We start from the raw sequence: 20,087 nt of genomic DNA, 5'->3' as shown, positions 1-20,087 counted from the left end.
AAGCCTCGTTAGGATAGATGGGAAATTTGTTCTGCTCCTGTTTATGTGCATTTTATTCTGGAAGTTTTTCTGTATGACACAGACACATATAAATTCACTGATATTCTACTCAGCCCAGAAAGATCCCTGGCAAAGTAGGGAAATGAAAAGTGACCTCTGAAAATAGGAGAAATGTTCTCTTTGGCTGACACTCTAAAGCAATGACCCCCCCACACACACACCTTGTGTGGCAGCAGGTAGAACCTGTGACTTGCTTCTAACCAATAGAATATGGCAAACGTGATGGGATGTTGCTCCCATGATTATGTAATGTAAGACTCAGTCTTAGCAGGCTGGAGCAAAACATTCTCCACTTGCTGGATTTGAAAAAGTAAGCTGTCATATTTTGAGAGGAGCTATGGAGAAGGCCAGCCACATGGCAAGGGACGACAAGTAGCCTCCAGGAGCAGAGGGTGGACCTCCACCAAAGCCAGCAAAAAAAGCAGGGACCACAGTCCTACAGCTGCAAGGAGATGAATTCTGCCAACAACTTGAATGAGCTTGGAAGCCAATTCTTTGCTAGTCAAACCTCCAGATGAGAACACAGCCCAGCTAGTATACTGACTGCAGCCTTGGAAGACCCTGAAAAGAGAACCTAGTCATAATGTGCCCAGACTCCGGATCCACAGAAACTGAGATAATACGCGTGTACTGCTTTAAGCCACTATTTTTGTGATGATTTGTAATGCAGCAAGAGTTAACTACTATACTCTCTTTTCCTTTTCAGCCAAGGAAGTGTACTCATAGTAGAAGTGAAGATACACAGGGCAATTTATCATCATTTAATTATCACAGAGGAAAGTCTGTAGGATCCACGGAATCATTACCAAGTACAAGTGCAACTCTGGCACTTTGCTGCCCCCTGGGCAGAAGATGCGTGGCCTCACCGGGAGTGCCACTTTCTTCCTGGGCTGGCAGTGCTGACGGTTGTGAGGAACCACCACAGCCCAGATCTGCAAACTGGTCCTTCCCTTCTCCATCCGCTAGTCCTCATCTATCCCTTCTTGCACTGTCTCCCACTTACCAACTTAGCTCTTTCTAATCATAGGACAGATGTATGGGTCCTTCCCAATTCCCCAAGTCTGGCTCCCTTTGACTTCTTGGCTAAGGGGAAGCTTTATATTCTAAAGCTAGGCACTTAAGTGTCATCGCCAAAACGAAATCACAGTGCGAAGATTACTGTTTTCCCAAAGGGAAAAGAAAATGGAATCTTACTTAAAAAAATAAACTAATCAGAAAACAAGCCTATCTGTTGGCACGTAGTTTATTCCTCACATCTCCAAGATCTGGGTATTGTAGGTATGTACGCAGAAGGCAACTGTCTATTTTTTTTTCAAGTCTAAAAATTGAATATCTGATCTCACCTCAGCAGATTTCTTGTGTTCATTTTGAATTTTTGACTTGCTCCTATACATTGAGCCTGAGGTAAAGGAAGTAGAAGGACCTGCAAAAGATAATTAGAAAAAAATACTGAGACTTATTACCTGCTAATATAACTAAATGTCATCCAAGAGAATATGAAAGATATGATGGAGAAGAACACAGTGATCTCATACCACTGAAGAAAGTTAAATTACAACCGAGAAAGCCTCATAATGTAGTTTAATGACATTTATAGGTGACCCCTCTGCGTGTAAAAGCTTCAACAATGCTAATCCTGAGGAGATTTGATTTGCTGTAATCATACCTCATAACATTTTGGAATAATACTATTCATGCTCCACCTGGAGAAAAAGTATCTGCAAAAGCAACTGGAAAACTAAAAATGTAGAACAAGTAATCTGTGTATCCTTCAACACTTCCACAAATGCTATCGTTAATAAGGTTGTTGCCTTTTACAAATGATGATTCATCCAGTCAAACATTTAGTACCTGAGCTACAATTAGAATTGTAGGGCCTACAAATTTATGCTCTCGTACTTTTCTTCCTCTCTAGAAAAGCAGTGTTAAATCATTATTAGCTTTGGCATTTGTTGTGTAAGTAAATGAAAAGTGAAAAACAAAATGCTATATGCCACATAAAACCAATTCTCCCACCTAACGTGTCTATTTCTAATGAAATTTAAATGGATAAGAAAAATGGTACCCAAAGCTTTCCTTCCTAAAAACATTATTTTTTAACCATTGAAGGAAGTATGAAACAGCGTGTCCTCAAGTCAAAGAAGAAATCCTCAAGGAGTATAGATACAGAGGTTACCAGCTGTTGGCTGGTTCTACTCACTCTCATCTGAACTGTCACTGCTGCTGAGAGTTCTATGGCGTTTCATTCTGGAGCATCCTGGGAAAGAGAACAACACTGAATGAAACAGTCAACACGCACGCACACCCATCCCAGAGGACAGTCAATGCTTTCCTACAGATCCCAAGAAGGAGCAGCAGGCCATTCACACAAATCAAATGATTTCTGTCAAGAATATTCTCAAATGGCCTAGAGTGATGGGAGAAGAGTACTATCAAATTCTCCAACACAGAGTGTGTCAAAGACTGGGCGAAGCTACACATGGGCCTTAGGAGGTAGCCCACGCAACAGAGGATGAAGGGCACAGGACAGGCTGTAGCCTCAAATGTGGCCACATGATCGATGTCCACCCAAACAAAGAAGGGCAGCCACAGGGCTGTCACCAGCTCAGCATCCCCAACAAGGGAGGAGCAGGAAAGAAAAAAGCAGTAGCCAAGGCAGAGCTGTCAAGGGCCAAGGTTGAAAGGCATGAGATGTGGTTGGCTGAAGAAAGAACACGTGAGGCACGTCTCACCTTTAAGAGCAGAACCACACACTGCTTTTCTGTCTGCCCTTTCTCCCTCTTCTCACTATATCCCTGGACCCAGTCCCAAAACCACTAACCGAATTTAAAATTATACCTACATATACACTGCAAGGAATGCAATAGAAAGCTCCTATATTGTCAAGAGACATAATGCTTTTGACTAAAACTTCAAATGGTTCAAGTGTCCTTCCTTGTGGGTGTGGCCAGTGACAGAGGCACCCCCTTTCTGGGAATACACCAGCACTAGAGTGTAGGAAAAAAAGGAAGACACAGCTAGATACTTCAAGTCACAAAGGAAGTGCTGCAAATATAAACGAGAAAAGGGAGTGATACAGGCAGTCACCGCCATTCTGTTCTGTGCCAGAGGACACAGAATGCTACGGGGGCACTCATGAGGATAAAGGTCAGGGCTGCTGCCTTCACATCACTCACAATCTTCAAAGGACATAAAAATCCAAGTACAAGGCCACTGTGAACAATTAGGAGATTCAGAAACAAAACTGTATGTTAAAAAGCTAACAGAGTTCCACTCCTGGTATGACAATATGAAGAGCTGCATGGAAACAAAAACCCCTTCATTTAAAATCTCTGGAAATGGTCCTAAGGGCATACGGCAAATGAAGAAGCATTTAGTAAAGGAAACCTCCTAAAACTCAGTAAGTAGAGTAAGAATCGGTAGTATCTGAACGTAGACACCCTCCCTGCACCCCTGGCTCCCAGCACAGGTGTCACAGGAGGCTGGTGTAGCGGAGAACACAGAGCTACCTCTCTCCCAGCTTCCAGCTGCCAGGCTTGTTTCCTGTTAGAGGCAGACATCAGCGTTTCTCATCCTGCCCCCAGCTACCTGTTGCTGAGGCTAAGTTCCACACAAGTGTGGCTAAGAGGTGGGGTGCTCTCTTCTACCAGGTGGCCCCTGCTCCTGGGATGGAAGCTATGCCTCGGGTGTGGTGCCACCAAGAACCCTGGGGCCACAATTACCCTGGTTACACAATGGGGGTTCTACCTCAGGAGAGGAAACCCTAGGAGACCTGGGGCTGTGACTCACAGAGAAACACATCACTATGCCCACCCCCTGTGCTAGAGCTGTGGCTCGGAGGTTTTCCCTAGCAGGAGAAGCAGGCTATAGAACAGAGGGCTCCAAATCTCCCCCAATGGAACCGACTTCCTCTGCAACAGAGCTTGGAGAGGTTGTTCACACCTAGGCTGGCTAGCACGCTGGAGAGAACCAGGGAATGAGACAGCTGGGAGGAACCATTCTGGGGTCAGAAGAAATTTCAAATACTGATCTCAGGAACTATCCCTTCAAAGGAGCCCTAATTGGATTGGATCAGTTTGCTGGGGCAATTTATGCCCCAGGGCATTATTAAAAACAACAGAGCAGCCAGCAATTAGTGGAGCTTAATAGCTAGCTCCACTGTGGTCAGGGAAAGAGAGCCCCACCAGAACCACTATCATCCCAGAATGACTCTGGGCATACCAAAGGCTGCACCCCTAAAAAGCAGCATCAAGACTTCACACTATAGGGAGAAGGGGGGAGAAATAGACTTCAATAAAATAATCCAGTGAGTCACTAAAGTAAATAAATAACAATAAAGAGCCTGGGGTGGGGGTGCCAGTACCCAGAGTTGCTATATTTTATTATCTAAAATGTTCAGTTTCCAACAAAAAAATTATGAGACATGCAAAGAAATAGGAAAGTATGACATATACACTAGCAAAAAATGACAGAAACTGCCCGTGAGAGCAACCAGATGTCAGATTTAATAGGCAATCTTTAAATTAGCCATATCAATATATTCAGAGAACTAAAGAAAACCATGGCTAAAGAAGTAAAGGGTAAGGAAATCCACTGTGTTCCTATATATTAACAATGAAATTTCAGAAATAGAAATGAAAAAAAAATTTTGCAATTGCAGCAAAAAGAATAAAATACCTAGGAATAAACTTAACCAAGGATGTGAAGGACCTATATGCTGAAAACTATAAGACATTTTTGAAAGAAATTGAAGAAGACACAAAGAAATGGAAAGACATTCCGTGCTAATGAATTGGAAGAATCAACATAGTTAAAATGGCCATATTACCCAAAGCAATATACAGATTTAATGCAATCCCCATCAAAATCCCAATGGCATTTTTTAAAGAAATAGAACAAAAAATCATCAGAATAGTTTGGAACCACAAAAGACCCCGAACAGCCAAAGCAACCCTAAGAAAAAGAACACGGCTGGAGTATCACACTCCTTGACTTCAATTTATACTACAAAGTGACAATAATCAAAACAGCATAGTATTGGCTGGAAAAGACACACAGACCAATGGAATAGAATTGAGAACCAGAAATAAACACATATATACTACATGGGCAAATAATTTTCAACAAAGGAGCCAGAAACATACAATGGAGAAAAGACAGCTTCTTCAATAAATGGTGCTGGGAGAATTGGAAATCCACATGCAAAAGAATGAAACTAGATGCTGTTTGTCCCCATACACAAAAATTAACTCAAAATGGATCAAAGACCTAAATATAAGACCTGAAACAATAAAATACATAGAAGACATAGGTACTAAACTTATGGACGTTGGTCTTACAGAGGATTTTATGAATTTGACCTTAAAGGCAAGGGAAGTAAAAGCAAAAATAAATGAATGGGATTATATCAAATTAAAAAGCTTCTTCACAGCAAAATAAACTATCAACAACGCAAAAAGGCAAGGAAGCAAATGGGAGAAGACATCTGCAAACAACACCTTCAATAAGGGGTTAATATCCAAAATATATAAACAACTCATACAACCCAACAACAAAAACAAACAAACAATCCAATTAAAAAAATGGGTAGAGGACATGAACAGACACTTCTCCCAAGAAGACATACAAATGTCCAACAGATATATGACAAGGTGCTCAACTTCACTAGCTGTTAGGGAAATGCAAATCAAAACCACAATGAGATACCACCTCATACCTGTTAGAACGGCTATCATCAACAAGAGGAGTAATAATAACTGTGGGAGAGGTTGTGGAAAAAAAGGAACCCTCATACTCTGCTGGTAGGAATGTAAATTAGTACAGCCACTCTGGAAAACAGTATGGAGCTTCCTCAAAAAATTAAAAATAGAGTTACCACATGATCCATCAAATCTCTCTTCTGGGTATGTACCCCCAAAATTTGAAAATATTTATTCATAAAGATGTATGTACCCCTATGTTCACGGCAGCATTATTTACGGTGGCCAAGACATGGAAACAACCGAATTGCCCTTCCATAGATGATCAGATAAAGAAAATGTGGTACATATATACAATGAAATACTACTCAGCCATAAGAAAAGATGAAATACTGCCATTTGCGACAACATGGATGGATCCTGAGATTATCATGCTAAGCAAAGTCAGGCAGAAAAAGTGAAGAAACATGATTTCACTCCTATGTGGGATATAAAATGAACAAACAAGACAAACAAACAAACAAAAACTCATAGTGACAGACAACAATATGGTGGTTACCAGAGTTTGGAAAGGAGAGGTGGGGGAAGTAGAAAAGGGGGTCAAATATATTGTGACGAAAGGAGCTTTGACTTTGGGTGGTGAACACGTAATGCAATAGACATATGATGTACTATAAAATTGTACACTTGAAACCTATATAATTTTAGTATCCAATGTCACCCCAATAAATTTAACAAAATTCAAAAAAGAAAGACAAAAATATAAATAAGAGATAGAAAGTATAAAAAAGAACCAAATGGTAATTCTGGCATTGAAAAGTACAGTAACTAAAATGAAAAATTCACTAAAGAGGTCCAACAGTAGATTTTAACTGGCAGAAGAATTAGTGAACTTGAAACAGATCAATATAGAGTATGCAAGCAAAAGAACAGAGAGGAAGAAGATGAAGAAAAATGAACAAAGCTTTACAGAAATGTGGGACACCATTAAGTGCATCAACATATACGAGTATGTAATGGGAGTACCAGAAAGAGAGGAGAGAAAGGAGCAGAAAAAAAAAAATTTGAAGAAAATAATGGATGAAAACTTCCTAAATTTACTGAAAAACATTAATTTGTACATCCAGGAAGCTTGACAAACTCCAAGTAGTTTATACCACCACCACCACCACCACCACCACCACCACCACCACCACCACCACCACCACCACCACCACCTGTAAAGAAATCCACAGATACATTAAGGTAAAACTACTGAAAGCCAGAGGAGAAAATCTTGAAAGTAGCAAGGGAAAAGTGAATCCTCACTTATAATTGGACCCCAATAAGATAAACAGCTAACTTCTCATCAGGAACAATGGAAGTCAGAAAGCAGTGAGTTAAGATATTCAAAGTACTCTGCAGCAATGTTTGCACGTAGAATTCACTATTAATATATTCATATTAAGAATCATGGAATTGTATGCTTTAAATGGGTGAACTGTATGGTATGTAAATTATATCTCGATAAGCTATTAAAATAAAACAGGTGTAGCACAAGTATCAAAATCATTAATCAAAGTTCTATTTGTCCTACTGTTAAAGTACATTGAATATTTCTTTTTTAAAAATTGAGATAAAATTGACATATAACACTATATCAGTTTCAGGTGCACAACATAGTGATTCAATATTTGTGTACATTGCAAAATGAAGAACAGTTCTTTAAATAAAATGTTAACCTCCTATCACATAAATTTTGGGGGCTACATTTGGCTCCCTCGTGCACAACTTAAGACATTCAAACACTCTTCTGAATGCAAACAAAAACAACAATAGCACCATCAAAAAGTAAGGTATAATTTAAAGTCGCAATGAGTGTAGAAATTTAAACAAAAATAAAATACATATTTCTAATTATTCCCTATTGAATGCACAAACATACCTAGAGTGGAACTTCATTTATCTGATATCATTGGGATGTTCCATATATGTAAACTTTTCAGATAAATCGTGTGCCCAAACATCTAAAATCCTATTATCAATGGCAGCTTTTACTAAAATATCTATTTATTAATGTCTTATTGCTGCAGTAACAAGTTACCACAAAGTCAGCGGCTTAAAACTACACAAATTTATTATCTTACAGCTCAGTGGGTCATAAGTCTGATATAGGTATTACTGGGCTAAAATCAAGATATGGGCAGGGCTGTGTTCCTTTCTGGAGGCTCTAGGAGAGAATCCATTTTCCTGCCTTTCCATGTTCTAGAGGCTATTCACGTTCCTTGGATCCTGGCCATCATCCTCAGCCTTCAAAGCCATCACAGTATCTCTCTGACCCTGCTTCTATCATCATATCTCATTCTCTGGACCTTCTGCCTCCCCTCTTCCACTTTTAAGGACCCTTGCGATTATATCAGGCTCACCCGGATAATCCAGAATAATGTCCCTATTTTAACGCTAGCTGATTAGCAACCCTAATTCTCCTTTGCCACGTAACCTAACATATTCATAGGTTCCAGGGATCACAGTATAGACATCTTATTCTGCCTACCACAACCTAATATATTTCTATATTATTAAAAGTGAATATACTCCCACACAAATACGCCCAACAGATTTTTAACAAAGGTAGAAAAGTAATTCCATGGAGGAAAGATAGCCTTTTCAACAATAGTAGTGGAGCAATACCAAAAAACAAACAAACAAAACACAAAAAACAACAAAGAACCTCAACCTAAGTCTCACACCTTATACAAAAGTTAATTCAAAATGGATCACATACTTAAAAGTAAAACTTTAAGAAAACATAGGAGGAAATCTTCAGGATGTAGGGCTAAGCAAAGAGTTCTTAGACTTGACACTGAAAGCATGATCTGTCAAAGAAAAATTCACCTTCATCAAAATGAAAACCATGTTCTGCAAAAGTCTGTTAAGAAGATATTTTTAAAAAGCTACAGAACAAGACAAAATATTTACAAATCATATATCCAACAATGGATTTGTATCCAGAATATGTAAAGAACTCTCAAAACTCAACAGTAAGAAAACAAATGATTCAATTGAAAATGGGCAAACAACAGACATTTCATCAAAAAGCAATACAAATGGCAAATAAGCACATGAAAATTCCAATGGTGGAGAAGATGTGAAGAAACTATATTGCTCAGACATTGCTAGAGGGAATGTAAAATGGTACAGCTATTCTAGAAAAAAAATTGTGGCCATTTCTTTAAAAATTAAACATGCAACTACAATTGTACTCCTGGGCATTCATCCTAAAGAAATGAAAATTTATGTTCACACAAAAACCTGTACACAAATGTTTATAGCAACTTTATTCTTAATAGCCAAAAAACTGGAAAAAACCCAGATGTCTTTCAACAGGTGAACTGCAAAACAATCTGTGGTACATCCATACCATGGAATACTACTCAGCAGTAAAAAAGGAACAAAGTACTGATGCGTGCTACATGTAAAACAAATGTAAACCATATTTAAAAACTTCGCAAAAACATTATGCTTAGTCAAAGAAGTCATAAACACAAGATCACTTTTTGTATGATTCCATTTATACGAAATGTCCAGAGTAGGCATATCTATAAAATACAGGAAGTAGATTAGTGGGTGCCTTAGGTTAGGAGGGGGAATGTGAACTGATGCCAAGTCAATTTCATTGGGGTGACAGAAATGTTCTAAACTTGAATAGTAGTGATAGTTGCAAAACCCTGTAAATATACTGAAACCCAGTGAACTATATACTCAAAGTGAATTTTACAGTACGTACATTAGACCTCAATAAAGCTTTAAAAGCTTTTAAATTATTGTAACATTTTGGTAATGAGACATTTTTAGGCAAAGTTAAGAGGACTAGCAACAAAAATTCTGTGTCTACTGAACATAACCTCCATGTGGATAACTCATACCCGGACTGACGGTAGCAAATGCCATAGAGGAAATACTTTTATTCTCCAAAAACTCTCAGTGAAGAAGTCAGCGGAGCATGGACCCTCTTCTCACTTCCCTGAGTCTCAAGTGACAAACCCAAGACTTCTGGTGAGATAGATACTCCATCTTATCTGAAGTTCTGGTCTTATGAGCTTTGGCTAAAATAGTGCTTCCATTTTCTATAATATTCTGTTCTTTAAGTGAGTTACCAAGTGTTCATGACTGAGGGAGGTGCAGATTTTTAAGAATCTGCAAAATTTGGTGTTTTTAAAACTATTATAGTAACAATCACTTTTCATTATAGATGGAAACAGAAATCTTCTATTGTCAATAAAGAACCCAGGAAACATTATTTAACACCAGTAACACCAGTCCTAGGAAATAAGAAACTGGGGTGCTAATGATTTTTAGAAAAGAAAACAAAACAAGCAAATTTTTGGGTCTGGGCTGTTATAGTCCATTCATCTGTCTGTTCGCTTTTGTGACAGCACTGCTGTTTTAATTACTGTAGGAAAAAGACAAAGAACAGGAAACACCAGCAGTGATTCTATGATGGTAAATTTAGATCTGGCTTTATTATTTCTAATCACAACAACAGTCCTATAAATATCATTACCAGCCATTTTACAGATGAGGAAACTGGGGCTCAGAAATGTTTAAGTGACATGCTTAGAGCCACATGGCCACCAGAGGGCAGAGCTGGCAGGTATATCAGGAATCAGCGCTCCAAGTTGACCCTGAGCCCTGAGGCAGGCTGTTGGGGGTGGCTGACAGCAGGAATGTTGCCTCCTCTCAGCCCAGCCTCCTCTGCGTGACCTTCCAGGCCCACAGTATTCTGGCTCCAATCTGTCACGCCTCATCAGCGGCTGCTCCCCTGCCTCCTGCACATGCTCCGCCCCATGTGATTTCATGAACATCATCTTGTTTCATACTTGCAGGCCTTGGCGAGGGGCTCTTCCCTCTGTCTACAGTTCCCTCCCTGTTTACCTTGGCTAGCCCATTTCCCCCCAACCTCATCCTACCAATTTGTGGGCTTCTCCTCATGAAGCGCCCTAGAGAACCCGCTCACACAACCATTTCCTCTCATGCTTTCTACCCAAGTCTCTGCACATGCTTCTGTCCGTGTAAAAAGCACCTGACTTGCACTATAAAGTTTCTTTACATGGTCAGCTGTGCCACTAGACCACAAACTGCTTGAAAGTAGGGACTAGAGCACATTCATCTCTTACTTCCATGTTTTAGGAGCGTCCTGCACAAAGTAAACTCACAAAAGAGTAACAGATCCTGCGGTGCCCCACATAGGTCCCCTTCACCTAACCAGCATACCCTCTCCCAGCTGCTGCCTGTTGGCTGCTAATGGCTCACAGCTGTCCCCCTCCCCAAGAGCTGGCGTCCTGCCAGGGAGATTATACTAGACTCTGTCTCTCTCTCCCAGGGGCAGCCAGCAGCCAATAATTGTCCTACACCCCCTGCAACCCAAACAGGCTAAGGCTAGACTTCCCAAGAACCATCTCTTGACTTTAGCTCCATCTCCTCCCTACCCTCTTGCCTTGCTCCCTTGTAGGTTTCTCCTGACAGCACTCCCTCAATAAATCATGTCCGTTCAAATACTGCCTCAGGTTCTGCTTCTAGGCACCCCTACTGAAGACGACATGTGAATCTTCATTAAGTGGTACATTTTCAAAAGTACTTTAGAATGAAATGTTTTGTTAAGCAAAACCATAACAAAGTACAGGGCAATCTTGGAGTAACTACCTGATGTGCCATTTGGATATATTATTCAGCTGTTTATTTACTAGTTCTCTATTCAGGGTACAGGCTTTATAAAGCTATTCTTTTCTTCCTTACCTCCCACAATGAGTATTCCTTTGTTTTGGCAGAAATGAAATTTGCACCAGCCCTCACTTTGCACCCCTGGCAACAGTACTTTTTGATGGCTGTTTTCAGATCTTATTCCTACTATAATCTCAACAAAACTGATTACAACAGGCAGATTTACTTTAGCAGTGACTGTAAACCAGGCAAAATACAAATGTATGAAGTAAACGCCTTCCTTAAGTGAATCTCCCGGTTAAAGGAGCACTGTCTGGAAGTCAACCCAATGGGATTATTTGGGACTGGAATCTAAGCCTGTGGTTTGGTGGCTACTTGACTCCCCATTAATACTCCCACAGAAGAGCAGACAGGAAAGGAAAAGTGATTAACTCCAACACAGCGCTTTCCTTTCTTTCCATACACCCTTGAGACGCACTTCTGAAACGTGTGGTCACTGCAAGAGCTCCTATTCACTGCTCTCTGTGGGGCCATGCAGCAGCTTAAAAATAATTTCAGGTTCTACTTCAAACATATTTACACACTTTGACCCAGGAATTCTACTTCCAACATTCGTCTTTGAGAATAAATCCAAAACATAGAAAATGATTTATGAACAAAAATGTCCATTAGAACTCCATAATGAAAGTAATAAATGAAACCTAGCTATCAAACAAAAGAGGAATAATTAAAGTATATTAATTTTATGGTATTTCATTTAATCATTTAAACGTGGTATACAGGGAAACATCTGTTTAAATGTTAAGTGCAAAAAACATTACAAAAATTGGTTATATAGCAATGTTACGTCTATGAAATAAAATATACAGAAAAACAGATGAAGGCCACAGACCAGCTTATTAACATCAGGTACATTAGTAACACTGAAGTGATGAATTTCTGGGTGATAAAAACAGTCTTTCATTTTTTCCATCCTCCACAATTTTATAGTATACATAGAGGTCATTTATAACTAGAAAAAAATACTTCTAAGATTTTGAGGTATCTGTCTCCCACACCACCCACAAATGGTGCAGCTGATCTGAAAAATGGAAACTATGAAAGTAGCTATCAACGTCGTCCAAGACAGGCATTCACTAGAGCTGAAAAAAATCCAGAAAAGCACAATACAATCAATCGGTTAGAGAAGCCTCCATGTTATAAAGGTAGTTCAAAAAGCACAAAACGTTGCAGTTTGGAGAAGACCCCCCACCCCCCAAAAAAGCAGTGGTTCCCAACTGAAGGCAACTTTGTCCCCCAGGGGACACATAGCACTATCTGGAGACTTTGTTGGTTCTCACAACTGGGAAGGGGGCATCTGGGGGGTAGAGGCCAGGGACGCTGGTAAACATCCTATGACGCACACGACAGTCCCTTACTACACACTTATCTGGTCCAAACAAAAGGTTAATACTGTCAAGGTTGAGAAATCTTGCTCTGAAAGAAAGAAGCAGACATCAGTAGAGTCAAGAATATAGAAATGATTGACTTGAGTTTATTCACCCAATCACAAAGTTAAAGTAACAAAGGGGCACTCCCTGAAACCTAAAGGCAATTTTATCAAAAAGAAAGCAGGACTTTGAGCAAAGCTTAGGGAACGTAGAGAACTCATCAGCTCAAGAAGTGGAACAGAATGGAAATGTAAACAGGTTCAAGAAGGACTGAGATAAAATCAGCAAGGATAAATCCATGATGGTATCTGGAAGTAATCCTTAAGTAAAGAAGCATCTTAAAGTCCAGCTCTCTTAGGCTTTCAGGAAACTATCCTTCAGAGCCAGGAACAGTGACAGACGCTTGACTTAGTCCAATGGTCAGACTGGAGCAGCACATTTCTTATGTCCTTAAGAGTCAATTCCTGCCATGTGGGCACAAAAGCTCCCAGAAATCATAGATACTATAAATGTGCTTCTTGAGCTGATTTCCCCTGCTTTGGGGTAGAGAATACTAACCCTCTCCACACTGAGACCATTTGAGTCCACTGCCTATGCTTTAATTCAGGATTCACCCCTCTCTATAAAACAATCTATCACTGCTTCATTATTGTGAAAACAAAACTACCCTTCGAGCCTGTTTGCCTCAAATGTCTTTCATCTCTTCCACATCTCAGTAGTCCAGTGACTGAAGCCATAAATATCTATCAAGAGTCTGAGTAAACAAAAAAATAATCAGAAGAAAAAGAACATATGGTATGTATTTTACTGCTTCTCCTCACCCCCAACCAATCTTTACCTTTAAAAAAGAAGAGCTACCAGAAGTGGTAATAAACTTTTTTGTACTTTCTAAAAGAATACCTTCATCTCAGTCATTTTAAAGTTTATTTTAAAAATTAAGACATATCATGTGACTCATCAGCCCCCTGTGACGAGATGAGTGTGGAGCTCAACTCTTTTCCAAAGCCCTCAAAAAGCACTTAAGAAAAAAGAAGAAGAATTTATCTTGGTAGGTTCCTGCCGCTCAGACAAGTATTTCTAGGTCAACCACAGTTAATGCCTGCTGCCAGGAAGCAGGTTTACCCCCTTTAATATACAGACTTGTTAACACATTATTTGGGAATTTCAAACCCCCTGAGGAGAAATCATCTTACATGGGAAGGCCAGGTTGGGAAATGAATTTCAATCAGGGTTCGACAAACTTTTTCTGTAAGATACCAGATAGCAAATATTTTTGGCTTTGTGGGCCATATGGTCTCTGTTGCAATTATTCAGATCTGCTATTGTAGCATGAAAGCAGCCATAAACAGAACAACAAATGAGTATGGCTCTGTTCCAATAAAACTTTATTATACTGAAATTTTAATTTCATATAAATTTTAACATCATGAAATACTACTCTTCATTTTTCAACCATTTAAAAACGCAAAAACCATTCTTAGCTCAAAGGCCATACAGAAAACAGGTGGCAGACTAGATTTGGTTCACAGGCCATACATAGCTTGTCAACCTCTGGTTTAAACGGTAAGAAACCTTTCCTTTAACAACAGAAAGAATATTGAAACTAGGAAGCATACAATTGAATTATCACTCTCCTAACATCATCCCTTCCTTCCCCGTCTCTCAGCCCACTGCTTGGCTGCACAGACCTTACTGGAAGGTTTCAGCCTGGATGGCCTATTTTGTGATATTATCTTGACAGATTTTAATGGCCCTAGCCCGTTCTAAATTAAAATCTGTTCTATGCCTTTTAAGGAAAAAGGCCCCAGTTCCAATAACTTTTTAAAAAAATTAGCAGTACATTTTCTTTTTAATTTATGTACATATATTCAATAATTTCAACCATCCAGATAAATAAGTAGGCTTGGCATCTTTAAAATAGAGAGACATGTAGAAAACATAAATCCTTTTTTGATAAAATAATATTCGCAAATACGGCCTCTTAAGGATAAACTATTAGGTTGGTGCAAAAGAGACTGCGGTTTGTGCAATTCTTCTTCAGCTGCTTTTAAACCGCAATTTCTTTTGCACCAACCTAATAAATCAACAAGAATAGCTTTTACTATACAACATAATTCTTTCTCCAGATAGAAACTCAAAATTTTAAAATAATCATTTCTTATCTGCTGCTGTGAGTGGTGTCCACATTGCAACATTTACTCACATGTACCCCTGGTACATTTACAATAACATCTACCTGATTTTAAATGATCGTCAGCTTTTATTAGGAGAAAAAAATAACCTTTATCCTAGGTTTCAGGGATAACAGCAGGCATGAAAGCCTCACATATAAGGTCAAACAAACAGCAACAATCCCAAACTTACTGAGAAAGTTCAAATCCACCACACGTCAGCTGTTCCTACTGCGCTAACAGAGCGCAGGCATCACACTGGCCTCCAGAACTGAGAAACCAAGTCCTTCCTTCTGCTCCTCAGAGCCAGGGCCACAGGACCAGGTGCTCTAGACATACTGTCACGAAAGCTTGGGTGATCACAGCCTAGAACTGGTAACCAATGGCGTGTGACACACCAATCAGAGGAGGGTTTCAGTTAATCCCAAAATCAATCAAGGTGGTGTGGGTGTGAAGTGTGGGGGGTGCTGTTAAATAATCACCTAAGGTCACAGCATGCTCCCGGGGCCGGACTCGGAATATACAAGGGGAAAGAGGAATATACGAGGGGAAAGAGTCAGTCTTGACTCTGAGGGCAACCAAAAGTGAGGGAGAAAAAAATGGCTACAAATTTTCCTCAGAAAAAATGAAAGGGGCTGGGCCATAAATGCCAACATAGGTTAAAAGCCAAGAAAATATATCTGGCCTCCCCAGCATAGGTTCCCAATCGTCATTACACACTGGAATCATCTGGGGGAGCTTATAAAAATCTCAATGCCCAAACTGCACCCATTGCCAATTAAGTTAGAATCTCTCTTTTCAAAGAACCAGCTTTTGGATTCATCGTTTTTCTGTATTGCTTTTGTTTTCTATTACATTAACTTCTCGTGATTATTTCCTTCCTCCAGCTTGCTTTGGGTTTATTTCAGTCTTTTTTTATTTTCTTGAGGTGAAAGCCTAGATTATTCATTTGAGCTCTTTCACCTATTCCTCACATAAGCATTTAGTGCTATAAATTTCCCCCTCAGCACCGATTTTGCAATATCCTACGAGTTTTGTAATGCTGTATTTTCATTTTCATTCAGGGCAATGTACTTTTTATTTCCCTAGAAACTTCCGGATTGATCCATGGATTAATGAGAAGTGTGTTGTTTAGTTTCCAAGAGTTTGGAGATTTTCCTGCAGTACACTTTTGATTTCGAGTTTGATTCCATTTGATCAGAGAATATACTCTGTATGATTTCAATTCTTTTATATTTGTTGAGGTTTATGACCTAGGACATATAGCCTATCTTGGTGAATGTTACATGTGTACTTGAAAAGTAAATATATTATACTGTTGTCAAGTGAAGCATTCTATGTCAATTCGATCTGGTTGATTGGTGGGCTTCTTCTGTAGCTAATTTTCTGTCTACTGGTTCTATCAATTCTCTAAAGAGGGGCACTGAAGTTCCCAACTGTAATTGTAGATTTGTTTACTTCTCAATTCAGTTATCGTGAGTTTTACGTCATGTACTTTACAACTCTGTTATTTGGTGCATACACGTTTAAGACTGCTATGTCGTCCGGTTGGACGGACCCTTTCAATCATTATGCAGTGCTCCTCTTTGTCCCTGATCATTTTATTTGCTCTAAAGTCTAATTTATCTGATACTAGTATAACCACTCCAGCTTTCTTTTGATTGGCATTTGTATGGCGTATCTTTCCCCACCCATTTACTTTTAAGCTACCCACAGCATGACATTTAATTGGAATAGAGTGAAATGTGTCTACTCCATCTTGTCTGGAACAGGAAGTTTGCTCTCTGTACTATTTTTGCAACTTCTCTCTAAATTTAGACACATTATCTCCAAATCTGCTATTTCAAAATAAAAAAAAATTATCTCAAAATTATTAACTGCTAACAAAGTAAGCATATGATAAAAAAGGCACTTTATTCATGTTCCTAACATATCTGGAAAGTACTAAATTGAGAAGGAAAAGAATCAGCCTGTGAACTTGGGAGTTGTTCGCTTACTGCACTCTCTCACATCAAGGAAACAGGCAACACTTACAGGCCAGGGAAACTGGGAGGCTGACCCCCTTATCTGTGGGCCATAGGAAGGAAAGTCAGTTGGTAACAAGAATGTAGCGATTTTTCCTTAAAAGATAAATATTCATCACACCTGGTGCTCCTGGTTTTTCTTTGGGGACAGGGAACTGTTACTCCCATATACTTGCATTTTCTACTTTCCCTGTGTGAGTTTTAGTTATTTTTACTGCTTATTAGCATTTTAAAAAGGTTAAACAGAGAATTGAAAGTGTATAACCTGAGAAGGAATAAAATTCTAATTAGTTATACCACTTGTTAGTTCTGTAAAAGAAATGATGGTGAGAAAGTTGGAAAGTACTGACTAAAATGTGGCTTTCTGAGAATTAGTTGAGTTCAGTCATTTATGCTGTTCATGCTTCAGTACCCCACGAAGCCAGGTTTGGATACAGACAAGTAGTCATTTGAGACAAAACAGCAAAAGGTTACCCCTGAACTGTTTTAAATGCTAGCCGAAGGGATCTCTAGAAGATCTAAAATGAGGACTAGAGAACATAGATAGAAACGAATTATCTCCTCCTGGCACGAGAAAACCAAACTTCTGTGTAAACTAAAAGCATCCATATAGAAATATGAACCACAGAGTCAAGCAAACAGTTTTTTCTGTATTTCTCCCATCATCTCAGTGCTATTTTAATTATTCCAAGTAAGAGTGTTTTACAAGCATGGTGGACAAAGATAAAACTCTCAAAAATTTGAAACAGGGTGGTGAATACACAGTACAATATACAGATGATGTATTATAGAACTGTATACTTGAAACCTATATAATTTTAATAACCAACGTCACCCCAATGAATTTCATTTAAAAAAATGAAATAAAGACTCATTGTTGCTGTGTGTGGAAAGTGGCTACCTTGTCAAAAATACTGACCATGAGCTCAGACCAGGGTTGATTGTCACAGTGATGAAACTTTCCTAGCCTTAATATTTTCTTATCTGAGAATCTGCAGTTTAATTTCATCCTTCAAGATCAAAGGCACATAAATGTACTTGGTCCATTGATTTGATTATGGAGAGCTGCCAGGCAAGGCAGGCCCACAGAGTAATTCATTCGTTTATGATGCTTAAAACAACTTCGGGCAAACTGGAGACTTGAACAGAGACTAAAACACCCCAAGACAGTCACCAATATATCTTTCTACACAATTGAGCAGAAAACAGCTAACCTCTACTTACTTGACAGTGACAGGAAGCTCATTATCTAACAAGGCAATCCATTCCAATTTTTAGACAGCTCTAAATGAACAAATAATTTTCTATGAACAGAAAAAAAAATCTGCCTTTTTACCTTCCTAATTCTGACTCTATACTAGATTTGTATCTGTGAACAGGTTCAAATCTCTCCCTACCTTTATCCCCAAACTATCATTTTGCTCTATTTAATACCTAACTTCTTTCTTTCCCTTCTCTTGCAAACTCCTTAAAAATCTTCCCTTTCTTCCTCTCAGTCACTCCTCAACTGGCTTGTACCACACCAGAGTTTTGGGAAAAGTCATGTCTCTGTATATTTCCCACCCCTCCTCTCTAGGTATCTGTATGCTGAATTTGACATGCTCATCACCTCTGACCATCCCTCTTGAAAAAAATGCCTTGGTTTCCAAAGGCTTTTTCTGGGTTCCCTGTGTTGCCGCCTAATATCCTAATATCCTTTTCTTCCTCTAACCATCATGTAAGTGATGGTGTTTCCATACTACACTATACATGCAGTATGGAAAGTGCCATACTACATACACTACACACACTACACGTTTGTGACCCCCAGAACAGAGGAGAGAGAGAGAGAGAGAGAGAGAGAGAGAGAGAGAGAGAGAGAGAGAGAGAGAGAGAGGCATCCACCTGAAGGCTGATCAATACCAAGGCCACACTATCTTCTCTTTCTCCACTGACTCTTCTACTGGTCTCAGTGGATACACGCCTCTATGCAGTCACAAAATCTAGAGAAATGTCTAAACACTTTCCTTTCTCTCACCCTGGAATATCCAATTAGTCATCAAATTCTGCCAAGGTAACATCTGAAATTATCTTCTACATCAATATTCCTATCTCATTTTAGCTTTCGTTTCCCATTTGGGACCTAACAATCTCCCGAAACCAAGACTACAACAGCAGCTTCCTAACTGGTCTTAGGACTCTTGATCTTGTTGCCTTCAAATTTACCCTCCACCCAATGGCCAGAAACTTATCTGAAACACAAATCAGACCGTGTCCCTTCATTGCTGAGACTTCAATGGCTTCCCTTTGCTCCCAGATCTTTATTAAGGTCTTCATGCAGGTCCTCCAGGTCCTCCACCGTCGAGCTGCAGCTACTCCTGCTCCCTGCCTCCTTCACCCTGCCTGGTGCTACGCTCTAACAGCGCTGAACCTCGGTCGTTCCCACCCCCACGCCACTGCTCACCCCTATGCTTTACATAATCATACCGTCCCTTCTGCCTGGAAGGCCCTCTTCTCATTTCCTCACTTTGAAAACATATAAACTCATCCTTATACAGCTTAGCAAACATGTCACTCTTCTAGAAAGCCTCCCTTGCCTGATTCAGCCACCACACCTTGACAATTCCAACAGCAGTATTGCTCTCAGAGGGCCTTGTGTATAGCACCATAACTAATTTAAACTATTTTGTAACCACTGACATTTATGTAAAAATACAAGTCAAATATGAGTTCCTATCAGGTATGGGCTACTTCTGTGTGGTTTTTTTTTTTTTTTTTTTTTTTTTTAATGTGTAATGGATGTTACTCTTCCTTTATCTCTTTGAAACCTTTCAAGTCATTCTAAAATGATTCTCATTGAGGGTGAATTTATTTGCTGGTTGTTAATGTGGACAACTGTCCTCACTTTGAAATTTTACTTTGCAGGCTAACCTTGGAGAAAATTCATTTCCCTCTTTCCATCACCCTCTCCTCCCAGGAGTCTCAGTCCCATCCCACCAAAATAGGGAGAAAAGTTCAGATTTA

General features: G+C 39.4%; 1 protein-coding gene across 9 annotated transcripts in view; it reads right to left on the bottom strand.

Moving 5' to 3' along the window:
• JADE3 (jade family PHD finger 3) overlaps nt 1-20,087 on the bottom strand; it is a 147,763-nt gene that overhangs the window by 69,467 nt on the left and 58,209 nt on the right. For 4 of the 9 annotated variants that reach the window (XM_074324007.1, XM_019716748.2, XM_074324006.1 and 1 more), the window contains 2 exons: nt 2,261-2,317; nt 1,404-1,483 (listed from right to left, as the gene is read on the bottom strand). The exons of 1 other annotated variant lie outside the window; for it this stretch is intronic. In XM_074324007.1, the coding sequence (XP_074180108.1) occupies nt 1,404-1,483; nt 2,261-2,306 (126 nt within the window). In that variant the 5' untranslated portion in view covers nt 2,307-2,317. Of the gene's footprint in view, nt 1-1,403; nt 1,484-2,260; nt 2,318-19,333; nt 19,453-20,087 lie in introns of those variants that run through there. 4 more of the 9 variants (XM_074324011.1, XM_074324004.1, XM_074324008.1 and 1 more) reach the window with 2 other exon arrangements.

The sequence above is a fragment of the Rhinolophus sinicus genome, chromosome X (genome assembly GCF_036562045.2).
Source record: "Rhinolophus sinicus isolate RSC01 chromosome X, ASM3656204v1, whole genome shotgun sequence".
Lineage (NCBI taxonomy): Eukaryota > Metazoa > Chordata > Mammalia > Chiroptera > Rhinolophidae > Rhinolophus > Rhinolophus sinicus.
The sequence above is the reverse complement of the archived record's forward strand: the minus strand, read 5'-3'. Positions and strand labels throughout refer to the sequence as shown.